The 20884-nt window shown below is 46.0% G+C and overlaps 1 protein-coding gene across 1 annotated transcript in view; it reads left to right on the top strand.

The window, feature by feature from the left end:
• Positions 1-20884, top strand: part of PRICKLE2 (prickle planar cell polarity protein 2) — a 53109-nt gene that overhangs the window by 8925 nt on the left and 23300 nt on the right. The window contains exon 2 of the mRNA XM_030458708.1: positions 14518-14701. Within this exon, the coding sequence (XP_030314568.1) occupies positions 14570-14701 (132 nt within the window). The 5' untranslated portion in view covers positions 14518-14569. The remainder of the gene's footprint in view (positions 1-14517; positions 14702-20884) is intronic.

Raw genomic sequence — 20884 nt, 5'->3', positions numbered from 1 at the left:
GCACCACGCTCCAGTCCTGCTTTTTGCACAGCTTTTGGGAGGGGGGATAAGCTGGGTGGTGCAGAGAGGAACTCAGTGAGCAAAGGAAAGAAATCCTCAGGGCATAATCACTGACCCAAAACATCCTATTAGACAGGTTTGAAGCCAAAAAAAAAAAAAAATCCTCTAAGGTGACAGCAATCCTGACAGCATCAGCCAGTGAAAAGGGCAGCAATGAAGGAGTCCTGACCTGCTGCCAAAGCACATGTTAATGCAGACTTGCAGGGTTCCTTGGATATCCTGGAAATACATCTTCTTGTATTGTGTAATTGGAAAATTAATTTGTTGCTGATCAAAGATTTAGATCGTTGGAAAACATACCAGCAGATAAGCTGAAGATTTATGTGTTTCCTTTGCAACATATTTTCAGTGAAAGCTTTATTGTTTGTGGAAAGGCCCCAAGAAAAATATGTCATTAAAAAAATAACTGTTGAGATTTTTAGCTTAAATTGCAATGCAGTGCAGTAATGAGGCTTTTGTTGACATCACTAAAGGACACTTAAAAAAGTATTCAGATGAGAATTCTATCGGGCTAGAAAAGGGTAAACTATGTGAGCATCCAGATTGTTGCTCCTGTTCGGTTACAAATTTGATTTCAACATACAAAGTAAAAATCAGTGCTGAGTTGAAGCTGGAGGCCATGGAAAGCCTTATTGTTGTTAAGCTCTCTTAATCTTCTTGCATTAAGGTGATTAAAGTTAAAAAAAAAAAAAAAAAAAAAAAAAAAGAGAGAGAGGAAGAGATACAGTGATTGATTGAAACACTGTCTGTGGCATGCTCCAGGTGTCACACCAGAGTGAGTGGTGCTGGTCCATGAGCTGGGGGTGTAGGGTAGGGACAGCTGGTGAATGAGGGTCCTTTTGGGGCTGCTTTGTCTTTGGGGGGCACAGGGCAGTGAAGCTCAAGAGCACCAGAATGGTGTGAGAGGTACTCCATGGGATCACCCCTGCATTTGGATGGTTCGGTGCTGCCTTGCTTAAAGCCAACAAACAAAAACCAAACAATATAAGAAGAAAAAAGTGGGTTTAACCTATTTTAAAGTCCTGACAGGTATTTCAGGATGCAGGAGCTTTCCTTATATCCTGGGCACATCCCTGTGTGCCTCCTGAAGAGCCAGGCCTTTGGTTGGACCCAGCCATCCAGGGTCTTCCTCCTCCTTGCTCACTGCTGTTCTGCAATCACCTTGCCTTCCCCTCTGGTGTGGGCAATGCTGTGCACTCTCCAGCCTATCACTGCTGTTTCTGGCTGCCCTGTGGCCATGGGAGCATGGCCCCAAAAGTGTCCCTGCCCTGGTTGGTTTCCAGCTGCCCCCCAGCTCAGGGACACATCCATCCTGGCACTGGGGCAGAAGCTCTGGCTCAGCGAGCAGAGATTTCTCTGCAAATAACAGGGGTGAGTGTGGGAACGGAGGGGATAAAAAAACAGTGAGCATCCAGCTCTGCATTTCTGTGGGGAGAAAGAGCAGTGGGAAAGTAATCTGCTATTGTGCCTATTGCTGTGAGCCAGGACAGGACCTGCCTTTCATCCCCATGAGTAGCATTTTGTGACAGCAGAGGCTGGGTCCTTGGTGGCATCCCAGGGTAGCAGTGCTGCTGTACACTGATCTGGCAAGCTGCAGCAGAGCATGCTCACTAAATAATTCAGAAAGGCAACTTGATCTGACATTCATCAGGTTAGTAGTTTGACCTTGAGGACTCCAGCCTGCTGTCTCTGCACGTGGCCATGTCCCTCATTGTCATCGGGTGAGTCCACAGTGTCACATGGAACCCTATTGATTGATGGCTGATCGAAACACCAAGGTGATAAAATACAGCATTTATGAAATGTGGGCTCTTACAGTGATTTGTGAAATTAGCCATAGGGGGGGTGAGCTTGAGCAAATGGCAGAAAGTTTACAGGTGACTGAGTCCTTGTGCTTAAATCTACAAAGGTCTACATTTACAAGCAGAGTTGTCCATCTTTCACCTCTGCACCTGAGTGAGGGCTTCCTGCTCTTGATCCAGTTTCTCTTTCTTTTTATCAGTAGCTCAGACTTTACCTCTGGTTGTTCAGAGCATTAGTTTCATTGCTGGCAGTTGTCAGCATCCATCCTAGTAATGGTGCAAGTCCTTCACGTGACCTTTGATAATGTGCTCCACCATCTCACTGTTCTCCTTGCTGCTTAATGAAACACCCATTTCACCTGCGTAATGTGCAGAATCCGTCAAGAGATCGTGTGTGTGCCTTCTGGATTTATTCCAACTCGTGACCTTTTCACAGGTCTTGCAGTAGGTAGCAGTAATACAGAGCAATTGCCAATGAATTGGCAGCTTTCAAAGCAGAAAGGCTCATTTCCACTTTCCTAAGACAGTTGTGTATCTAAACATGGCAGCTTCTAATCTGATTTCTTGTCTCTGAAGAGCCTGCTCATTGGATTTTGTGGATATTTAGGTCTGCAAGTAGTGGAACAAGAAATCTGCCAGGAGCAATGGCAATTCTACGTGCTGTTTGGAGATACAATGCTCTTCTTGCTCATAGCTAGTAGTGCAGCTGAGATGTTGAAAGCATTGGTCTCACAGATCTTTTACATCACCCCCATTTTATCTTTGTATATCTAGTTTGCAAGTATATATATATATATACATATATATATATATATGAAACTTTGTATATCAAATTACAAGGATAAGTTTGCAATTTTTGGTGTGGATCCAGTTGACCAAGACAGCCAAGCAGAACAGGTTTCAGGACTCACCTTTGCTGTAGGATGTCTGGTGGTGTGAGGATGCCACTGCCATCCACCCTGCACCAGGATTGTGCAAGTGAGGTTGGACACTTGGGTTCTTGCCCTGCCAACCTTTCTCATGAGCACGAGCCTGGCTGGTGGTCCTGCTTAAGTGGCTCTTGGAGCATTAATACACACTTTTTCCTTAAGTGTTTCTAGCTAAAGGGCTTTTGCTTCTTGGAAGTCAATGCAGAGAAAGTGAGGCATTCAGTGGAAATTGGCACCTCCAAGACCTGCTGCGTGGAGCAGTAAATATTCTTTGAGCTGGCTGTACCTCTGGTCACTGCTGTGTGCTTTTAGCAATATGTTTCCAGGGAAAATTGGTAGAGTAAACATGGGTAATTTCTGCTCTACAGCATTTCTGCTTAGCCTTATCATTTTATAAGCAGGCTTCATTGTTTGCTTTTGCCCAATTCAGTTTCATCTCCTTTCATTTGTATTATAATTAACATGTTCTGAATTTAAGAGGAAAAATATGTAATCTTGGGGCCATGGAATGCTAACCATAGAGAGATGAGTTAACATCCTGCCCAGAACACCAGTAGGAAGGGACAAAATGTGCCACTTTAGGATGCTGAAGGGCTGGGGGAGGTTTTTTCCTTCAAGTGCTCTGTGTAGCTAAAGGAGCTGGAGGGGAGCTTCTTGGTGCTGTGACCATCCCAGGTAGAAGTGGAGGTGATGCTGTTCCTTGCTTCATGAAAGGAAGGTCCAACCTTGCTGGAAGCTGTAACATAGTCAGTGCTCAACACATGAACTTGCTGCTACACTTGTAATTTAAAAAACAAAAAGAAAAAAGAAAAGAAGAAAAAAAAAGAAAAAAAAAAAGCTGGGGGGAGGAACTGTAAATGCTCAAATATTTCATCAATGGCCATGAATATTTTCTTTTGTCTGAAGTTGTCTGAGCCAGATGAGGTCTTTGCATATTCTTGGTCTGTTGTGCTTGGCTGGGGTAAGCTGGGGTGGCTCCATGGGGGATCTGGGCTGATTTGTCCCAGCTGAAGATCTCACCCTTGAGTTTTGGAGTGCAATTCCATATAATGAAACCTAATTTATGGGCCTTAATAATAATAATTTAAATCATTTGAGATTGCAGAAAGACTTGCAGCTGTAGTTTCTGCGTCTGTCTGTGTTCTGTAAACACAGCTAATATTGCCAAAATCCAGGGCTCTGAAATCTGGAGCCAGACCCCAGAAGTCAGGAGCTTGCCACAAAAGCACTACGTTGGACAAGTTGTGTTTGTTTTCTGAGGCCACAGAAAGCAGGCTTTTGAATTTCAGTCACCATTTTTACAAATGCAAAAGCTCAGAAGTGCTCTCTCCTTCTCTTTGAAGCAGAGATTCATTTGTGACCACCTGATTCCCAAGCAACGGGCTTTGAGAGCAGCAGCAGAGGTTTGGCAGTGTAGCTCCTTCTCTGCAGTTTCTTCTCTTTTTTGTAAATAGGAAACACAGGGGAAGGAGGATTCAGCATCCCCATTGGGGTGGTATATTCCTGGGGCACTCTCACCTGAGATACACATAAAAGTTGTGACTTGTGCACCTCTTGGGGCCATATGAAAGAAAATATATTAAAATATGCAGTAAACCAAAATGCCACACTAACAACTTGCATTTCTCAGAATATTTAGTCTTGCTGGTGTGCAAACGTTCTGCATCTGAAAACCAGTGGGGAATCACAGCAAATGACTGCAGAAAATAATTAAGAGGGCATTGAAAGCCAGGGAAAAAAAACGATACATTGCTCAGAGCCAGCAGATCATTGCTTTAATAGCCCCCAAACTTAAGAAGCACTGCCTTGAGTTTGACAGCAAGCTGAGCTTCGGTCAGCATCAAATAAGATGCTGGTTGGGGAGGGATAATTAGTGTCTTCACACCATTCAATTTGGGCTGCTGGTGCGGGGCCAGCTCTTTGAAACACGCACATGAGAGCCAGCGAGAAAGACTTTTATTTTATTCTTTTTTTTTTTTTTTTTTTTTTTTTTCCCCTCCCCTCCTCTTTCCCTAAGCAGCTGACAGGGTTTATTGATTTCTCAGTGGGGTCTGATTTCCATGTAAATAAATGGGAGGGTGTCCGGGCTGTGGCGCACGGTCCGGATGCGGTGACTTTGGCTTTGCTGACATCATTGCTCATTAGCATGCAGGAGAGGAGAGCAATGCAACAGCAGAGCCCCTGCGCGCCCACAATTATTCTCCACGGGCTCCACGTCTCCTCGTTAATGCCTCAACGCTCGGAGAGCAAATTGGACATCCTCTTGCCACCTCCTAAGGGTCACTGAGTGGAAGGCGGGTTGAAGGGGGAGCCGCTGGATTGGGAGAGAGGAGCAGGGAGCACCCCCTGGAGCTGAATTTCAGAGGGAGGCGATCTGAGCGTAAGACGCGGGGCAGGGATGGTGGGTTTTTCCCCCGTGGGTTTCTTGTGGAGACGTGTCTCAGTCTGTGCCTGCCTCCTCTGAAAGGCTCTGACAAAAGCCACTCGGGCTGCACAGGGTGAGCTCGGGATGCTGTATGGCACTGCAGTGCTCGGGCTGGTCCCAGGAGCAGCCCACCCGCCGAAACTCACCCGGCACAACTAGGACAGCTCAGCCACCCGCTGGATATTTTCCTCCTGCCCTACCATCACCAGGGGGAACAGGTAAGAAAATGCCTTTTGCCAGCGACTGCAAAGTTGCTGTGGGTTTTTTGGAGGCACAGAAAGTAGAAGAGGAGGAGGAATAAGCAGCATTCTCTGGATGCGTGTAGCTGCGCACTAACTTTGCTCGGTGTGCTGGTGGTGGCATCTCTGTGGCGGCTGAGCTTTTTTTCCCCAGCCTTTGCTGTTCTTGTTATTTATGGATGTAAAAGGTTAATTGTTAAATAGCATATTTGCAGCTGCAGGAAATGCTGATGCCAGTGTAATGGATTTTTCACTTAAAAAATAATTGGGAAGGCTCAACTGGCTTTAGATAGGAATAAGTATTAGAAAATCCTCATCTCTCTATGTTAATTTTATTGCTCTGGAAAATGCAACTTCCAGCAGTCTGGGTTCTCTGGGCATTTTCTGAGCAGACTGCGTGCAGACTGGTGTTGTGGATGAGGACATTGCTGTTCAGATGTTTATTGTGGTGGTTTTGCCTTCCTGAGGATAGAGAGTTTTAAAGTAATAATCTTTCTGCATCCTTCTTTTTCATGCCAGAATGCTTAACTGTAAACCAACTAGAACTGCAGCTGGGGGTTATGTTTTTCAATGCAATCTTTTCAAGTCAATTTTTTTTTTTCTCTTCCTTGAAGGAACATTTTAAACAGATGTGACACAGTCGTGACCCATGACCGTGGAAAGATTTTAATCCAGTTACTCTTTGTTTTGTAGTCACGATTCCTTGGCGGTGCTGAACGCTGATTGAATCTTTTCGAGCTGTTAGGGATTAGCACTGGGCAGAATAATGCCAAAATAATTATTCACACCAGATGCAGTGTCATCCTTTCAGTTCTATCTTTCTTATCTTGTAACTTATCTGACTTACTTTTATTCGGCTATTATTTCACCTACTGAGGGAGCACTTACATGTCTCACATCACTGCATTGTATTTATAAGGGTGCCAGCTTGAGCCAGCGATGAAGATTTGTAAGGTAAAACTATCTGCAGCTAACAAGATTATATTTTGCTTCATATTTTAATCTTCTCTGTCATGTGTTTTCTACCAGCCAGCTTCAGCTTAACAAAATGACCCAGCCTTGTGCACTTGCTGTGGGCAGGCTTGCTCGGGCTCAGCCAGCACACAGGCAGGTCAGGCTGGCAGTGATTGCTGTCACAAGCAGGTCAGTGTTGCCTGTCTCAGGGGATGCCATCAAAGCCTCGATTTTTGAAATAATTACAATTTTCAGCCTAGCTCATCCTGCTTCCAAGCATTTTGCCCATCAGCCAGGTTTTATCCTTTAGGATGTACAGCCTGGGAGATGCTTGAACTGCAGCATGTTTACAGCTTGCTGTGGTTTCTGCTAGTCATGCTGCAAGTGCAAACTGGTGAAGTCCCTTAAAATAGCACTTCCAGCCCCAGGGCAGATCACTGGCACCAGCTCTGCTCAGCCTGCCTGCCTGAGACTGATGCTGGAGAGATGGGCAGCAAGCCTGGAACTAGGTGGGGGAAGAGAGGGGCAGGAAGATAGGAGACCAGGGTAATGCTAAACTTGAGAGGATTGTGAGAACCCTCATGCTGAAGGGAGACAAGCTGTTTTATGGAGAGCTGGTTTGGGATCCAAAGGTAGAGCTTAAATCTTGTTAGAACCTCAGGCTTGGAGAAAATTTTATTCCTTCTGTTAAGCAGCAGAAAGAAGCCCCCTGTGATAACAGCTCTGCATCTGTTAGGCTGAAAGGCACAGAACAGCATAATTAAAAATCCAACAAGATAACCCGTTGGGGCAGGACAGGGGCTTTGCAGCACAGGCACACATTGGCTCTCTGCTGGAAAGTTTGGGGAGGGTCCTTCTGCTCCCTTGCTCCATCCCTGCTAACCAGTGACCCTGCTGGGCTCTTGGGACCTTGGGGATGAGGCTGTCCTGTCATGGGGGACACCAAACCACTCGGGTGTCCAGAGCTAGGTCTGCCCAGCCTATGGCTCTCCCTGCCTCCCAAGATCATGAGATTGGTTTCAGCATTGTTTGCACACCAGCTCCAGGGTTGTTATTGCTGGTATGGAGCCTCCTCTTTAGCTTGAAAACTAGTGGTTTGCGTTTTTCCTCCATGACTGAGAAAAAACATGTGGTTGTTATGTTTTCTGTATGCTAAGAGCTGGACCTTTAAGAGAGGAAGAAAATAAACCCTGACATAAATATGCTGAGATGAGTGGTAAACTGGTGAGCTGGCAGGCAGCCTCCGTCATCTTGGATGTGACAGTGCAGCCTGTTGGACACCTTTTCTCCTGGTAGCAGGCTGGAGCTCACTGCACCTTATTTTTCCTCCTTTTCTTTTTCTTCCCCTTTCTTGATGTGCAACTCACAAGGTTATAGAGCTTTGCCCACCTCTGTCTAACCTCTGCTACGAAAAAAAAATATTGCGTCTTCTGCAAAACATCTTGAGAGATTCAAACAGAGAGTTCTTCTGAGATCTGCCAAGTTATTAATATCCCTTAATTTAAACATCTTTATGTGTCAGAAATGTCATGATTTGTGTCAGGGGCTGTGGCTCATGGGAGTGTGGTTAAGGTCAGGAGGGTGTTTAAGCACCCCAGGGTTCTTATCTAGCTCATGATGAGAAACTGGGACTTGAATGGGGACCTGTGGTCACTGCAGAGCACTGGGGTGCACCCTGGCTCCCCAAAATGACCCCATAATGCACCCCAGGTCCCCTGTTGTGATTTAGCAACAGGTTGTAGAGGTTGGTTGTGTTTTAATTTGTCATGCAGTGGTGCTGAGAGGTCTGGCCCTGGTTTTGGGCTGTGGTCCTCATTTCTTATTTGCCTAAGAGGGCACCAAGACAGCCCAGATGAGGGATTTGGGGTTTTTTTACCTTGTGTTGTGTTTTGTCCAAAGTCTTTGGTTTCACTGGGGAGGAGCAGAGCTTTGTGCATGGATGGTTCTTGTCTGCTACATGGTACCCAAGACCACAGACAGAAAAACTGGAAACATCCTGGAGGATCCCCCCCAGGCTGTGCCACCAGGAAGCAGTGGTTTGGGGACAGGGCAGGCAGATGTTCTACCTGCTTCTTAAATTGATGGTCCTGATTCACCATGAAGGCAGATCAATTAGAACATACTCAGAGACTGGTTTTGCTCATATTTGGCTGCAATTTTTGCAGTACTGGAGATACTACTTTTTTTTTCTCCTTCTTTTTCTTCATTAAGCAATAATTTTCACAGAGCAAGGATTTTTAGTCTTAAAAATAAAACCAGTCTCCAGTCTGAGAGTGAGCACGGACAGCATCAGCCAGAGAGGAGAATTTTTCCAGGAGTGGAAATGGAAATTTTTGTAATAATTTTTGTAATAATTTTTGTAATAAAAGCTTCAACACCACCCTGGATACCTTTGCAATTGCTGCTGTTGGCACTGTAAAGGTCAGAGGGGATTAAAAATGAAGCAACATTGGGAATCTGACTTGCTTTGAGAAAATCAAGTGGGTAGAGAAGAGAAAATGGATGGGTAACATGGGGCGTGACTTGCAATTCTTTCTCCATCTTTCCCCACCTACTGCAGACCTTTCTGGAGACATGCAGCTCCACCTGCTCCCGTATGGCCACGGAGTCCTGGGGAAAGATGCATCTATGGGAGTAGTTCAGTTCCTGGATTATTTCTCTCTCCTTTAGCTTCTTGGCATTACCGTGCTACCTATTTCTGTTTTGCTTCCACCTCATACTGATGTTTTAAGCCAACTGTTCCTACAGCATCTTGGGTCAAGTAAGCATTGTCCTTTGTAGGCTGCTGAGGACACACTGTCCTCAGGCTTTGTATTGATGCTCTTGTAAAAGCCAATGTTTGATTCACCTTCCTTTGCCTCCTGCATCCCAGTTAAGTAGATAAAAGCTTTCACTAAGCTTCCTTTTCAACCCAGGTGGCACAATGTCTCTGCAGCTTACTCCCACTATTCTTTTCTGGCCAAAATGATGCTGGAAGAGCTATGAAATCACAGGAATGTGTTGTCCAGAGAGATGCCACTTTGTAGCTGAGATCTGTGGGATATGGGGCCATGGGCAGTGTCTACCTGGGGCTACTGGGAGAGTTTGATTCAAAATAGAGTGTTAGAGAAGTTGGAGAAGGAGACAGAGCTTCAGCTGCCTATTTTGAGCACAAAAGCTTGGGGCTCCTTTGATGCTCAATGGGGAAGCCATGGCTGGGTGCTGCCTGTAGGTACCCCCTGTGCCTCTCTTTCCCCATCTGAGCTGTGCCCATAATGAAGAGAAGCTGCCAGGCTTTTCCAACAGGACTGAAGGACTGTTGTTCATTTCTCAGTTTCAAAAAAATGTTTGTCTTTCCTGTAGAGTCTGAAGAAACAGGTCTGTGTAGCTGGAGCTTGCTCAGGGTGGAAAGATGCCTCATTAGCTCTCAAATGAGGGGAGGAGATAACAGGCAGGGATATTAAGAAACCCTTGTTAAGAGGCTCAGGGTTCACATGAGCTGCCCCAAATCCTCAGCCTCTCCTATTTCCAAGCAGTCTTGTGATTTACTGACGACTGACCCAAAAGCCTTATTGCAATCAGAATGATGGAACAATGCTGGAAAAAAATCAGGCTCCTGTGTATGTCTTAAGCTGAGCAGGAAGGGAATTACCCCTTTGCTTTAAACATCCCATCCGAGCTGAGCAGACAATTGCTTTTTGAAGGATTCCCAATCTTGCATGTTAATGTGTGCACAAATGCATGCAAATCCTTTATTACAGAGCAGAGGCATTGCATGGCCTGGCTGTGGCCGTGGCATCCCTGCTCAGCACATTGTTTGGAGATGGGGCTGCTCCCTGCTACAGCCCATTTGTTTCCATCCCAGAAGAAACAAGTGAGAAGCAGAGATAAGCAGTGCAGGGGGAGTGGTAAGGGGCCTGTTTACTGAGTTCCTCCTTTGTCTGAGAGGAATTTTAACATTTCTGACATGATTTTCAACTGCCTTCATCCTTGCTGCTGCCAGGAGGTGTTGGGGTCTTGCACTGCCCTTTCTTAAACCAGCCATGGTACCCAGCCTGGACAGTGGTTTGGTAGTGGTGTCTCCATTAGGTCCTGTGTGCCCACCCAGCTGAGCTGGCAGCCACAGATGGAAGAGAAGATCCCTGTGGCCGGGAGGTTTTCCTGCAGGCAGATCCCCAGCCCCTCTTCTCTGTCTCTTGAGCTCTGCTCATGCTTTCCCAGTCTGGAGTCATCGCTGGTTTTTCACAGCAGGGAGACCTTGGGTCTCTTTAGAAAGCTGGGGGCACACTTGTGGTTCTCTCCAGAGCCTCTTGCGTGACACTCATGTTTTCAGTGTGGTTTAACTTACTGTTGATGCTGTTGGTGTGATGAAAGGGCTCCAGTGATGGCAGAGGCTGTGCTTTGCCAATCATGGTGTGCAACAAGGGACTGCCTCGTGCTAGGGACCTCACAGGTCAACTGGGCTCATATCAAGCTGTATGTAAGTTCTCCTGGGCTGGAAACATGCTTCAGTATCCCAAGCAAGAGGGACTCAGGAGCCAGGTTCTCTATTTGGTGTGTTTGGCCCTGTTTGCTTCAGATTGCCCTTGTGTGCTGGGTTTTGTCTGTAAGGAGGTATCTGGCATGGGGTGGTGGATCCAGTTTGCACCATTCCCCTGTTGATAGTGGATGGGTGGGAATGTAACCAGGAATGAGGGTTAGAGCCAGAGGAGAGGACAGGCTGCTGGGCTAGGAACGAAGCAGCGATTGCAAAGCAAAATACATCCATCTTGTAACTTCATTGCAAAAAGCACTGGCCTTGAGTAGAACAAATTTTTCAATCTGTTTTTGAGCCATTACTCCTTTGTACCATGTGAAATCAATTCAAAGCAGGCTCCTCTCTGGTTAAATCTGACACCAGGAGATATTCTTTCTCTCCCCATTTGCTTCCCACCACTCCAGCCTCGCTGCAGGGCATCTCTGTGCCCAACAGCCCTGCCAGGTGCTCCCCAGCCCATGACCCCACTGCAGGGCTGCTGGCCTGCTCCCTGCTCCCTCTCTCCTTTCCTGCCTGTCCAGAAGCTGCAGCTGCTTAACAGCTCCTTTATTTATCCTCTGTGCTCAAAGCTGGTGCTGCTGTTGGTTTTCTTCATTGAGAAGCACAACATTCCTGGGGTTCTCCTTGCCAACCCTCGGTTGCTGGAGTCCAGTGGCACTCCAGGATGTCCCCAGCTTTTAGCACTGAAATATCTCCAATTCTGTGTCCTTCCTAATGCTGGACACCTCTCTTAATCGCCAAGCCTGGTACTTCCCAAGACAAGTTTGCAGACCCTTCTCTGGGATGAGAGCAAGGCAGAAAGGCTCAGGAATGAATGCTTCACCCAGGCTGGAGCACTCTTCACATGGCATGCTGCTGTTCTGAGCATCTTCAGGCTCCACCACTCTTCCCACATTAATGATTAATGAGCTGTGGCTGGTGGGAGCAGCTGGGCCCTGCTCCTTTCCAGCACCCATGAAATCTCTTCCATAGCATCAGCACCCACATCACGTTGTCACTTCGGTCACTCTCTGCACGGTCGAGCACAGGCACGTGCATCATCTCACTGCACAATGGTCTGCTTGGAGTGTGGTGGGGGGGATGCTGCTTTTCCAATTTCATCTTGTATTTGAAATGTACATTTTCATATTAAGTTTTTACTATGGGGAATTATTTTTAATTATAGCAAGCTGGAAGATGATAAAATAAAGTTGAGTGAGACCTATGTGAAGAAGTCTTGGAAACGGTATCAATGGAGTGGAAAGACACTCCTAGGACACTGAGTATTGTTCCCATGAAACAATATATCCTAATGTAAAGAAAATAATTGTAATTAAAGCTGTTAATCTTCTGCTTTTAATGAGGGAAAAGAAAGAGAACTGAATATCTCAGGGGTGAGATCTTGATGTTTCTACAGTTTGCCCAGGGAGGTGGCAGAAACCCCAGGCCTGGAGATGCTCAGGTTTTAATGGTGCTAAGTTTTTACAGAGCCCATTGTCCTTCCCAGGGGGACAGCACTGCTGAGTAGACAGGCCACCTGTGTCCTTTTCATCCTTTGCTTTTCTGACCAGGAGAGGTCACCTGGTGGTGGAACCCTCTTGCCTTGGAAGGGACAGGAATTCAGAGTGTGCGTAAATCAGCTTCTCAACCTGGTCCTCGCACTCCTGGCTGTGCCTGGTGTAAGCTGCAGGATGGAGGTCACATGGAGTCATCTTTGAGGTCTTAATTGATCATTAACTCTTCAACACCATTATTTAAAGTCCTCACAATTAAAGTCCTTAATTTTCTCACCTATTAAAATCCAAGACTTCTGAGCCTCTCTTGGCATCCTCCATCTCCTGGAGGGGATGTGTCTAGAGCAGGTAGGAGGGCAGAAGTTGTGTGGTGGCTTTTTCCCCATCAAGGCACTTGTGCTGCCAGTGTTGCTGATACCCGAGCATGGACTGTTGGCTTTGTGTCCCTTTGAAGCTGGTGATTGATTGCTGAAAATCAGAATTTGTTTAACAAGCCCTGAACTCCGTTAGAATAACTATCTCCAGTGCAGAATCTGGGGCTCTGGAGCTATTAATTATTCTTAGCATCTTGTTGCATATTGAGCTGCTTCTAATCGTGTCGTGAATTGAGATGGAAAGGGCAAAGAAACCAGCAGCTTTGCTGAAACAGAGCACCCTTCCACAGTAGCTGATTAATTAAAGTATTCATATGAAATGGTGCCCTGGTTGTTTTTTAAGGTAACAGCCAGAGGCGATGCCGAGATTCTCTGCCTGGATGCAAACCAGACGCCGGGGATGCACGGGGGTCGCTGTGTGGGTTAGATCTGATGAAAGGCAGGAAATGGGAAAATCTGGAAAATCTCCCTGGCTTGACTTAACGGAGCCTCTTGACTTTTGCTAGAGTGCATTTTTTGTGCTGTAACGGCCAAGTGGAAATTTAGACTTGGGTCTGGATCCAAGCACTGGTATGTTTAGCTGGCTTCTATGCAATGGTGAAAAAGAAGGAAAGGTGTTTGAAAGTGTTTAACTGTTGCCACCCTTTGAACTTCTTTGCTTTGCCTTATAGCAGAGAAACCTGTGAGGGCACCAGCAACTTTTCCCTTGCCTTTTTCTTGGCACCTTATTATTTCTGAGCTGTCTCCCTTTTCCTGCCCAAGTGAAGCCATCTCTCATTCCTCAGAAGTCAGTAGCATTTCATTAGGGCAAATTAATTCAGAATCCTGTGTGGCTACTTTAAAATAGATACTATTGACCCGTATTGTGGAAGAACGTTGCATTTGCAGAAATAGCAAGCAACTTGTCAGCCTTCCCTTTAACCTCTTTTGAGGGGGCTGGGGGATTTTTTCTGTCAGGTTTAGTCCTTTGCTCTTACCTCTGGTGAAGGGGAAGGATGTCCTTGCAGCCCTGCTGATAAATTCTCAGGTTCAAGTCCATGAAGATGATCTCCCCCGTACAGCCAGCTGCAGGATCAGACCCTTAGAAGAAAATGCTGAGAAGCAATATTGTCAGTGAGTCAAGCTGTTAGGCTGTTAAATTACAACACATGGGCTGTTTTTTTCAGTTCTTCTAGGAGCTTTTTCAGCCCCTACCCTACTCAGGGGCAGTGTGTGAGCTGGTGTGCCACTAAACCACGGCACGTGTTGTCGAGCCGGGTGGTTAAGATGCCATTGTAGTGTGACTGTGGCTTTTTGTAGCCTGCCTTAATTTAATTTAGCTTTATATGTTCAGACTGTAATCAATTTTTATGCTACTTTAATAAGCAAATTTATGCTACCAACGTGCTAAAGAACCTTGTCATTCACAGCTTCCCAGTCAATCCACCATTTTCTGTACTAGGCAAGTGCTCAGCTGTTTGAAATTCGGCAACTGCTCTGCAGTCGTGGGCTGGCACCCATCTGCACCTGGTGGCCAACTGGCCCTTGCCTGTGGTGGCTCCTGGAATGGCTCCTCATGGTGCAGTGAAGGGACAAGCAATTACATCTCCCCAAACACTGGGCAGTCTGACTTGGCTGGGTTGTTAAGGCTTGTTACAGCAAATACAGGCTAAAGAATCACTTTGCTTTCTTATTTAAAGTGCAAATCACAGCTTCACCTCTTTTTCCTCTCTCTTCACCTTGCAGGAAGATTTGCCTCCACTGTAAGTGCTCCCAGGAAGAGCACATTGTAACCGTTATGCCTCTGGAGATGGAAAAGACAGTCACCAAGCTCATGTTTGACTTCCAGAGGAATTCAACTTCTGATGACGACTCAGGCTGTGCCCTGGAAGAGTATGCATGGGTGCCCCCTGGCCTGAAACCTGAACAGGTAACGATGACACCACCAGTTATCTGAAATAAATCGTTTTAATATGCTCTTTGGAAATAGGTGCCCTGATTTTTCAGGTGTGAGCACTTGCTGGATGAGGCTGTTTCTGGATGCGGAGACAGGTCTGGTCTGGATGCTCAAATGAAACAAAACAGAGATGCAGTCCTTGCAGGACTTGTTTTCTGCATCTGGAGATAAAATTGGTTATTGAGGAGGGGAGAAGCAAAAGGGGTTCCAGAATGGGGTTTGATGTGATTGTGCAAAGGAACAGATAGAGATGTACCTACTAATGTTTCATGTGAAAAAAAAATTGTGGGACTTCAGTGTTCCCCAGGGCCTTGATGCTTGTTTTCTGCCCTCCTGGGCCACTCTGCTCAGTGGCAAGTCCAGGGCAGGCAGCCCCACCTTGTAGTTGACTCTGAAAAACAGGCCAAAGTCTTTGGGACTGGGTTTTTCAAGCATGATATTTGTGCCTTACTGGAAGGAATTGCTCAGATAATGTTCAGTTCTCTTGGTGCAGGAATTGAATGGGATGAATTACACCTCATGCTGTCTGTGCAGGGTACACATTGGTTTCCGCCCCTGCAGTTTACATCATTTGTTTGAGTTTTATGCTGATCTTTTACATGTTCAACTCAGAACTTAATTTGCAGAGGAGATGGCAAAATGGGCTTTTAATCATTTTAAACTGTGTAAGGAGGCTGGGAGAGGGTGAAAAGCTTTCATTTGTACTGTTGTAGTTGCTGTCTTTAAGTATTGTGTTTTCCTGAGCTTTTACTCAAGAAGGGCTTAGGAATTTCCTGAAATATTTTGGCACCACTTGTAGGCTGTGAATATTATCTGTCTGATTAGAGAAAATCCAGTTGTTTGTTTTGTTTTGTTTATTCTTTTTCCTGTCTTTAGAAGCCTTGCTCAATGCTTGCTTAAAACTCTGCAGCACTGTGTGTTTCAGTTGCTGACATCCTTCCATGCAAACCAGGCAGCAGCTTTGTTTTCTGTCACCTTCCTTATGTCAGAGTCTCCCTTTGTGCCTCCCAGGAAGTACAAGACACAACGTATGGAGAGATGCAGATGGTTCTGAAGTAGTTATGCTGGTTCTTCATGCTGTGGGGACATGAACCAGTTGGGTTTCAGGGGTCCCATTGGAGAACCATACTCAAGCTGGTGCCACCTGCTCTCAGCACCACCTTCTGTCCAGGCATATCCATGGCTTCTGGAGCCCAAGCTGGCCCATGTCCCCATAGTTTTGGGGGGAAATACAGATATTTAGTGACAGGTGGCACCTAACCAGGTAAATGTGGTCTCTGATGAGTACAGCATGGTGCAGACAGTAGGTGAAACTCTTCCAGAATGGTGGAGACATATTCCAGAAGACCTGGATGCTTCTTTGGTCCCTCAGGTGCTTAATAGGTAACAACATGCCACTGGGGACTTTGGGATGCCCAAGAGAAAATACAAGTCCATTAGCTCTAGCAGTAGATACTGACATCTCATGAATTACTCAGGTTAATGTATTTTTTAGGTTTTTCCAGCATCTGTTTCTTACTCCTCAGTGTGAACACCCCCTTTGAAATTATACTCCTCTGTCTGCCTTGCTGGGCCTTTTAGCAGATTCACCACTTCAGAGCTTCTCTAATCACTTTGGAGATGAAGAGCAGCCCTAAGCAGCCTCTAAGACAGGCACTGAAATCCTTCCAGCATAGGTCATCCACCAGCCCTTTTGGGACCTTTCACACATCAGATGAACCTCTGAGGAGACAAAAGCAAAGTGTGGCTTCTCAGAGCTGTGAAAGAGCCACCATGCAAGGTTGGGGGTTGTCCCTAAGTGAAGAGCATCACCCTGAATTTCTCCAGGAGTTACCTACCAGGTGCCTAGCAGGGATGGGAGCTGTCTCAGGGCACAGCACGGTGCCCAATGCTTCCTGAAGGGGTAGGAGGTACCTTTGTATCATCTTAATAGAGCTGTGCAAGGCTGCAGACAGACATGTGGCTGTCTGGTCGATGAGTCAGGGCTGTGTACGTGATGTGGAGCCTCTGGAAGGCTGATGTGTGCTGTGGAGCAGCTGATAGGCTCTGTTCAGGCTGAGGACATTGCCATGAGGCTGGGCTGAAAACACAGGTTTGCAGGCAGGGAATTTTTCTATGCCTTCCGCTGGCGTATTTTTTTGACATGAAACAGATGAAATGAAACAACTTTTTCTGCAATATTCTACTTTATTAAAATCTTGACACAGCGTATGAGCTGGGGAAGTAAGTGGTCCCCTGAAAGAGTAATGCAGTTTTCTTATTATACTTGGATGACAGCCTTCCTGCCTCACTGTTCTTGGGAGACAGCATTCACGTCTCACTCACCACAGCAATTTACAGGATTTCATGGAGGGAAAGTTGGCCAACAAACATGACATCAGTTTTCAGCAGTTACAGTAGGTTAATTTCAGAATTTGCAGAGTCCCTCCAATCTGTAGCTTAAAATATTAAGTATAATCTCAAGGGGAATCAACACAAACCCACAAGGTCTCACTGGATTCCTGGACACTAATTTAGGCATCAGCTGCTCTCTGGTACGTGTCAACTCTGTGAAAATTGTACTGGTTACTTGCTGCCCACTCCTTGAAGGAAAAAAGCATTGGTCCAGTGTTTACAGATAACGATCCAGACACTGCACTGAAGCATGGAGCTGAATTTCTTATTGCTGTGCAGGACTACAAAGTAGTCTACCACTGTGCAACAGCTATGAATGTTAAATATTTCTGACCGGGTTTATAGCACAGGGATGAAAGTGATAATAAAAATAATGCTCTAATACCACTGCATCAAGTACGGTAAAAATTCTTCTGGAAAACTGGCTAAAATTTATGACATCTGCTGAAGAAAGAGGGGTATAAACTAGAAAGACACTGGAGAAGTTATTTCTCTGAGGAGCCTGGAAGAGCTTGATTAGTTCAGCCTAGGAAATAGAAGGGTTATGACTCTTTCTGCATTAGAGGAAGAAGAGCAGTTATTCCAACTCCAACTTTGGCAAAAGAACATAGTTACAAACTGGCTCCAAATCCATTCAGGCAGGAAATGGGAAGAGGTTTTAAACCATCAGAGGTGTAAGGCTTGGTGGCAACCTGCCAGCAGGGAGATCAGCGGGTAAAAACCCAAGACTGAGCTCCATAAATTACAACATGATTAGAAAATATAGTTTCTTGTAATAGCAGTCAGCTACAGAGCATGGCCAAGAGGCTCCTGTGGGCTGTAACCCCACTTGTACTGAACCTCAATGAGACATAGTTTGACTCCAGAAGAGGGACTTCTGGAAGATATGGATGCAGATGGGAATGGGAGAGCTGGCTGTACAGGAGGTGAGGAAGAAGTTAAGGATATGGGCTGTGAGAAATACCCTCTTTTCCTGACTGCTATTCAGTGGCTCGATAAGTAAGTGCAAAAGCCTTGAAATGGGCAGATCCCACTAGAAATGTGTCCTCAGCAAAGCAAAATCCCAGACCAGGCCTGGCTGTGAAGATGAGGGAAGGTAATTTTGGGAGCCAGTTTGTCTGCTGGGGCTGGCAGCTGGATGTTTCTTGCACTGACATAAGTTTGAGGGCAGATGTTTAAAAATAAGCCCTTTTATGATGTGTTTTTCACATTTTTAGGCAAGGCATGTATGACTTCATGTGAATGCACAGCCTTGAAATCCTTGGGTCTGTGGTTTAGAGAAATCCAAAGGAGTTATAACATGCCAGCTCAAATTTCTGAATACAAGGGATTTTTGAGGATTTCTGTCTTTATTGTGTCTCAATAATAGGAGCAGCTGGTTAAAGGCACGGATTTCCAATTAAACAAAAACAGGGCTCTACTTCAACTGTAATGTGGCTTTCTGTATGGCTCCATCCATTCAAGACCATTGAATATGCCCTAAGAATGTAATTCTTTTCCTATCAGCACAGTTGCTCTGACTGACTCAGTTAAAAAGTTACAAAAACCTCATCTGAGCTAAAATTAGTATCGTGAGGGTTCTGGGAACCATTTTCCTCTAAGGTGACAGAGGTAGGACCTCGAGAGCTTTGCAGTTGGTGTGAAACTCGGAGCTGTCACAGGGAATTTACTCACAGGCTAGCATAGGAGTTGACTCCTCTTCTGGATCTTTTGCAAGACCTATAGCAAGGGCTCCAATTACAAAACCTCCAGGCTTCAGCAGTTTCTGCTCAGGTCATGAAAGGAGAGCGGAGATGAACCTTCACTGAACACGCATTTACACCTTACCTGAAGATACCCATTTTCACCACCTTGGTGTGGAAGAAAGGAGATTATCTGGGCCAGCTGTCTCTGGGGGACGTGTGCCTCACTTCTGCCTGTGTGTTAAGGTTGAGTGCATTTTACCTGCTTGTCCTTTCTCAAGCCTTTGCTCAAGGAAGTTTGCTCAGTTCAGCAAACTGGTTCACTCCTCAGGAGACTGAAGTCTTGCATGCAGCAAGGAAGGAACAAGAGAGACCAAAGCAAGCCTGCATAGTTGTGGGGAGCAAGTAAGCTAATTTGGGGCCAAGTAGAGGAAGAACAAGAACCTCATGAAGATCTCTACCTTCCTTGGGAGGTTCTGGTCCTCATCCTGAGAGCAGACCACTCTGGATGGGCAGCCAAGAGGAGCTATAACTCATGTACACAGCACCAGAAGCTGCAGCCACCTCAAGCTCTACCCCCTTGCACACACGCAGGCTTCAGTATTTTATCCAAAACCTGCGTTTCAGCACATTTTTAAAAGCTCTCCAATTTCACTTTGAGGTAGTGGTAAGTCCATCACCTCCCCGGTGAACTCTTTCAGTATCTAAATAGCCCGGCAGTTAGCGGCTCTTATTTCAAGGCCGGAGCTGTCTAAATCCAGCCTCCAGGCATCAAACCGTGGGGAGTGCTTGCCAGTCGGATGGAGCTGCAATTCCCAAGATAAAATGATTTTTCCCCATGCGATGCTTATGTGCTGTGTGGCTTGGGAGGTACAGGGGTGGATTTGAGAGGTCCTGGAGCTATTTATTCTGCCCTGGAGCAGAGAGGATGAAGGAGGTGTGAGTGCATCCTGTGCTGGGGGAAGAGGGGGGAAAGAAGTGGCAAAACCATGTCTCTGGGTTTTTGCTTTGTGAGCCAATGGAAGTTGTTAAAATTACTTAATCCTTGAACGATCTTGCTTTGAGGGAGGGAATCAGATGCTTTTGGTGGGCCACAGAAACAAAATCACCTACCCAGTGGGGTTTGCTTGGTTCTTGAATTAGAAGTAGCCAAGTGGTGGGCAGCATAGGTAAGAGACAGGGAGTAGAAAACAGAGAAATCCCAGACTGCACAATATAAACTTGTCCTGGAGCTTTATTCCAGTGTACAATTACAGCTTTTCCTTGCTGCAGCATTATTCTACTTTGCTACTGTAGTACATACAGTACAAGAGTGTTTTAAGTGGCAGACCCAGGAGAATTATTATCTATGACCAATGCAGCAGATGATCATTATAATTGCTGGTGCTGCAGCTTTGCTGGTCAGTACCTCACAGCAGCACAAAGCCTCCTTTCAGATGCTTTTGAAAAAAGGGCCTTTTCTGGTTCTTTTGAGTCCAAATTTGATTTCTGCTTTAAAAAAAGAGGAAAAGAAAAATCACGGCAGGCACTTTCACAAGTCTTAAGACTTGTGGATGTACAGCCTTCCTTCAAATGAGGCGCAGGCTGTGCCAGAACAAATAGCACTTGGGGAAAATGATTTTTCCTTTGTTCCCTGCCTTTGTCCCTGCAGCTCAGGAGTGGGTTTCCCAGAGCAAACCCAGCATTGTGGGGTGCCAGGCGGTCCGGCGCCGGGGTTGCATCTGTGTCCCATGGCCACGTGTGGGGGCTGATAACAGATTTGTCCCTGCCAGGGCTTGGGGGAGGCCTCAGGACCCCTGCACCCTCCTGGGGTGCGTGCCTGGCTGCATCCCTGTGCTCTGCAGACCCGGCCAGCACTTCCCACTCTCTTCTCCGTTTTGGAGCATCTGGCCTTGCTACAAGGATTGTTTTGCTTCAAGAACTAAATAAGTGCTTTGTATCCAAAAGGATGTGGAAAAGGAGGATGTGCAGACTGGGGCCAAAGCACGTGGAACCCGCTTTCCAGTTTTACACGTGCTGTCATCTGTAGAGCTCATGTGTGAGCCTACGTGTACAAGGACTCGCAACATTTCGCAGACAC

The sequence above is a fragment of the Calypte anna genome, chromosome 12, assembly GCF_003957555.1.
Source record: "Calypte anna isolate BGI_N300 chromosome 12, bCalAnn1_v1.p, whole genome shotgun sequence".
Classification (NCBI taxonomy): Eukaryota; Metazoa; Chordata; class Aves; order Apodiformes; family Trochilidae; genus Calypte; species Calypte anna.
This window is presented reverse-complemented; position numbering and strand designations above follow the sequence as displayed.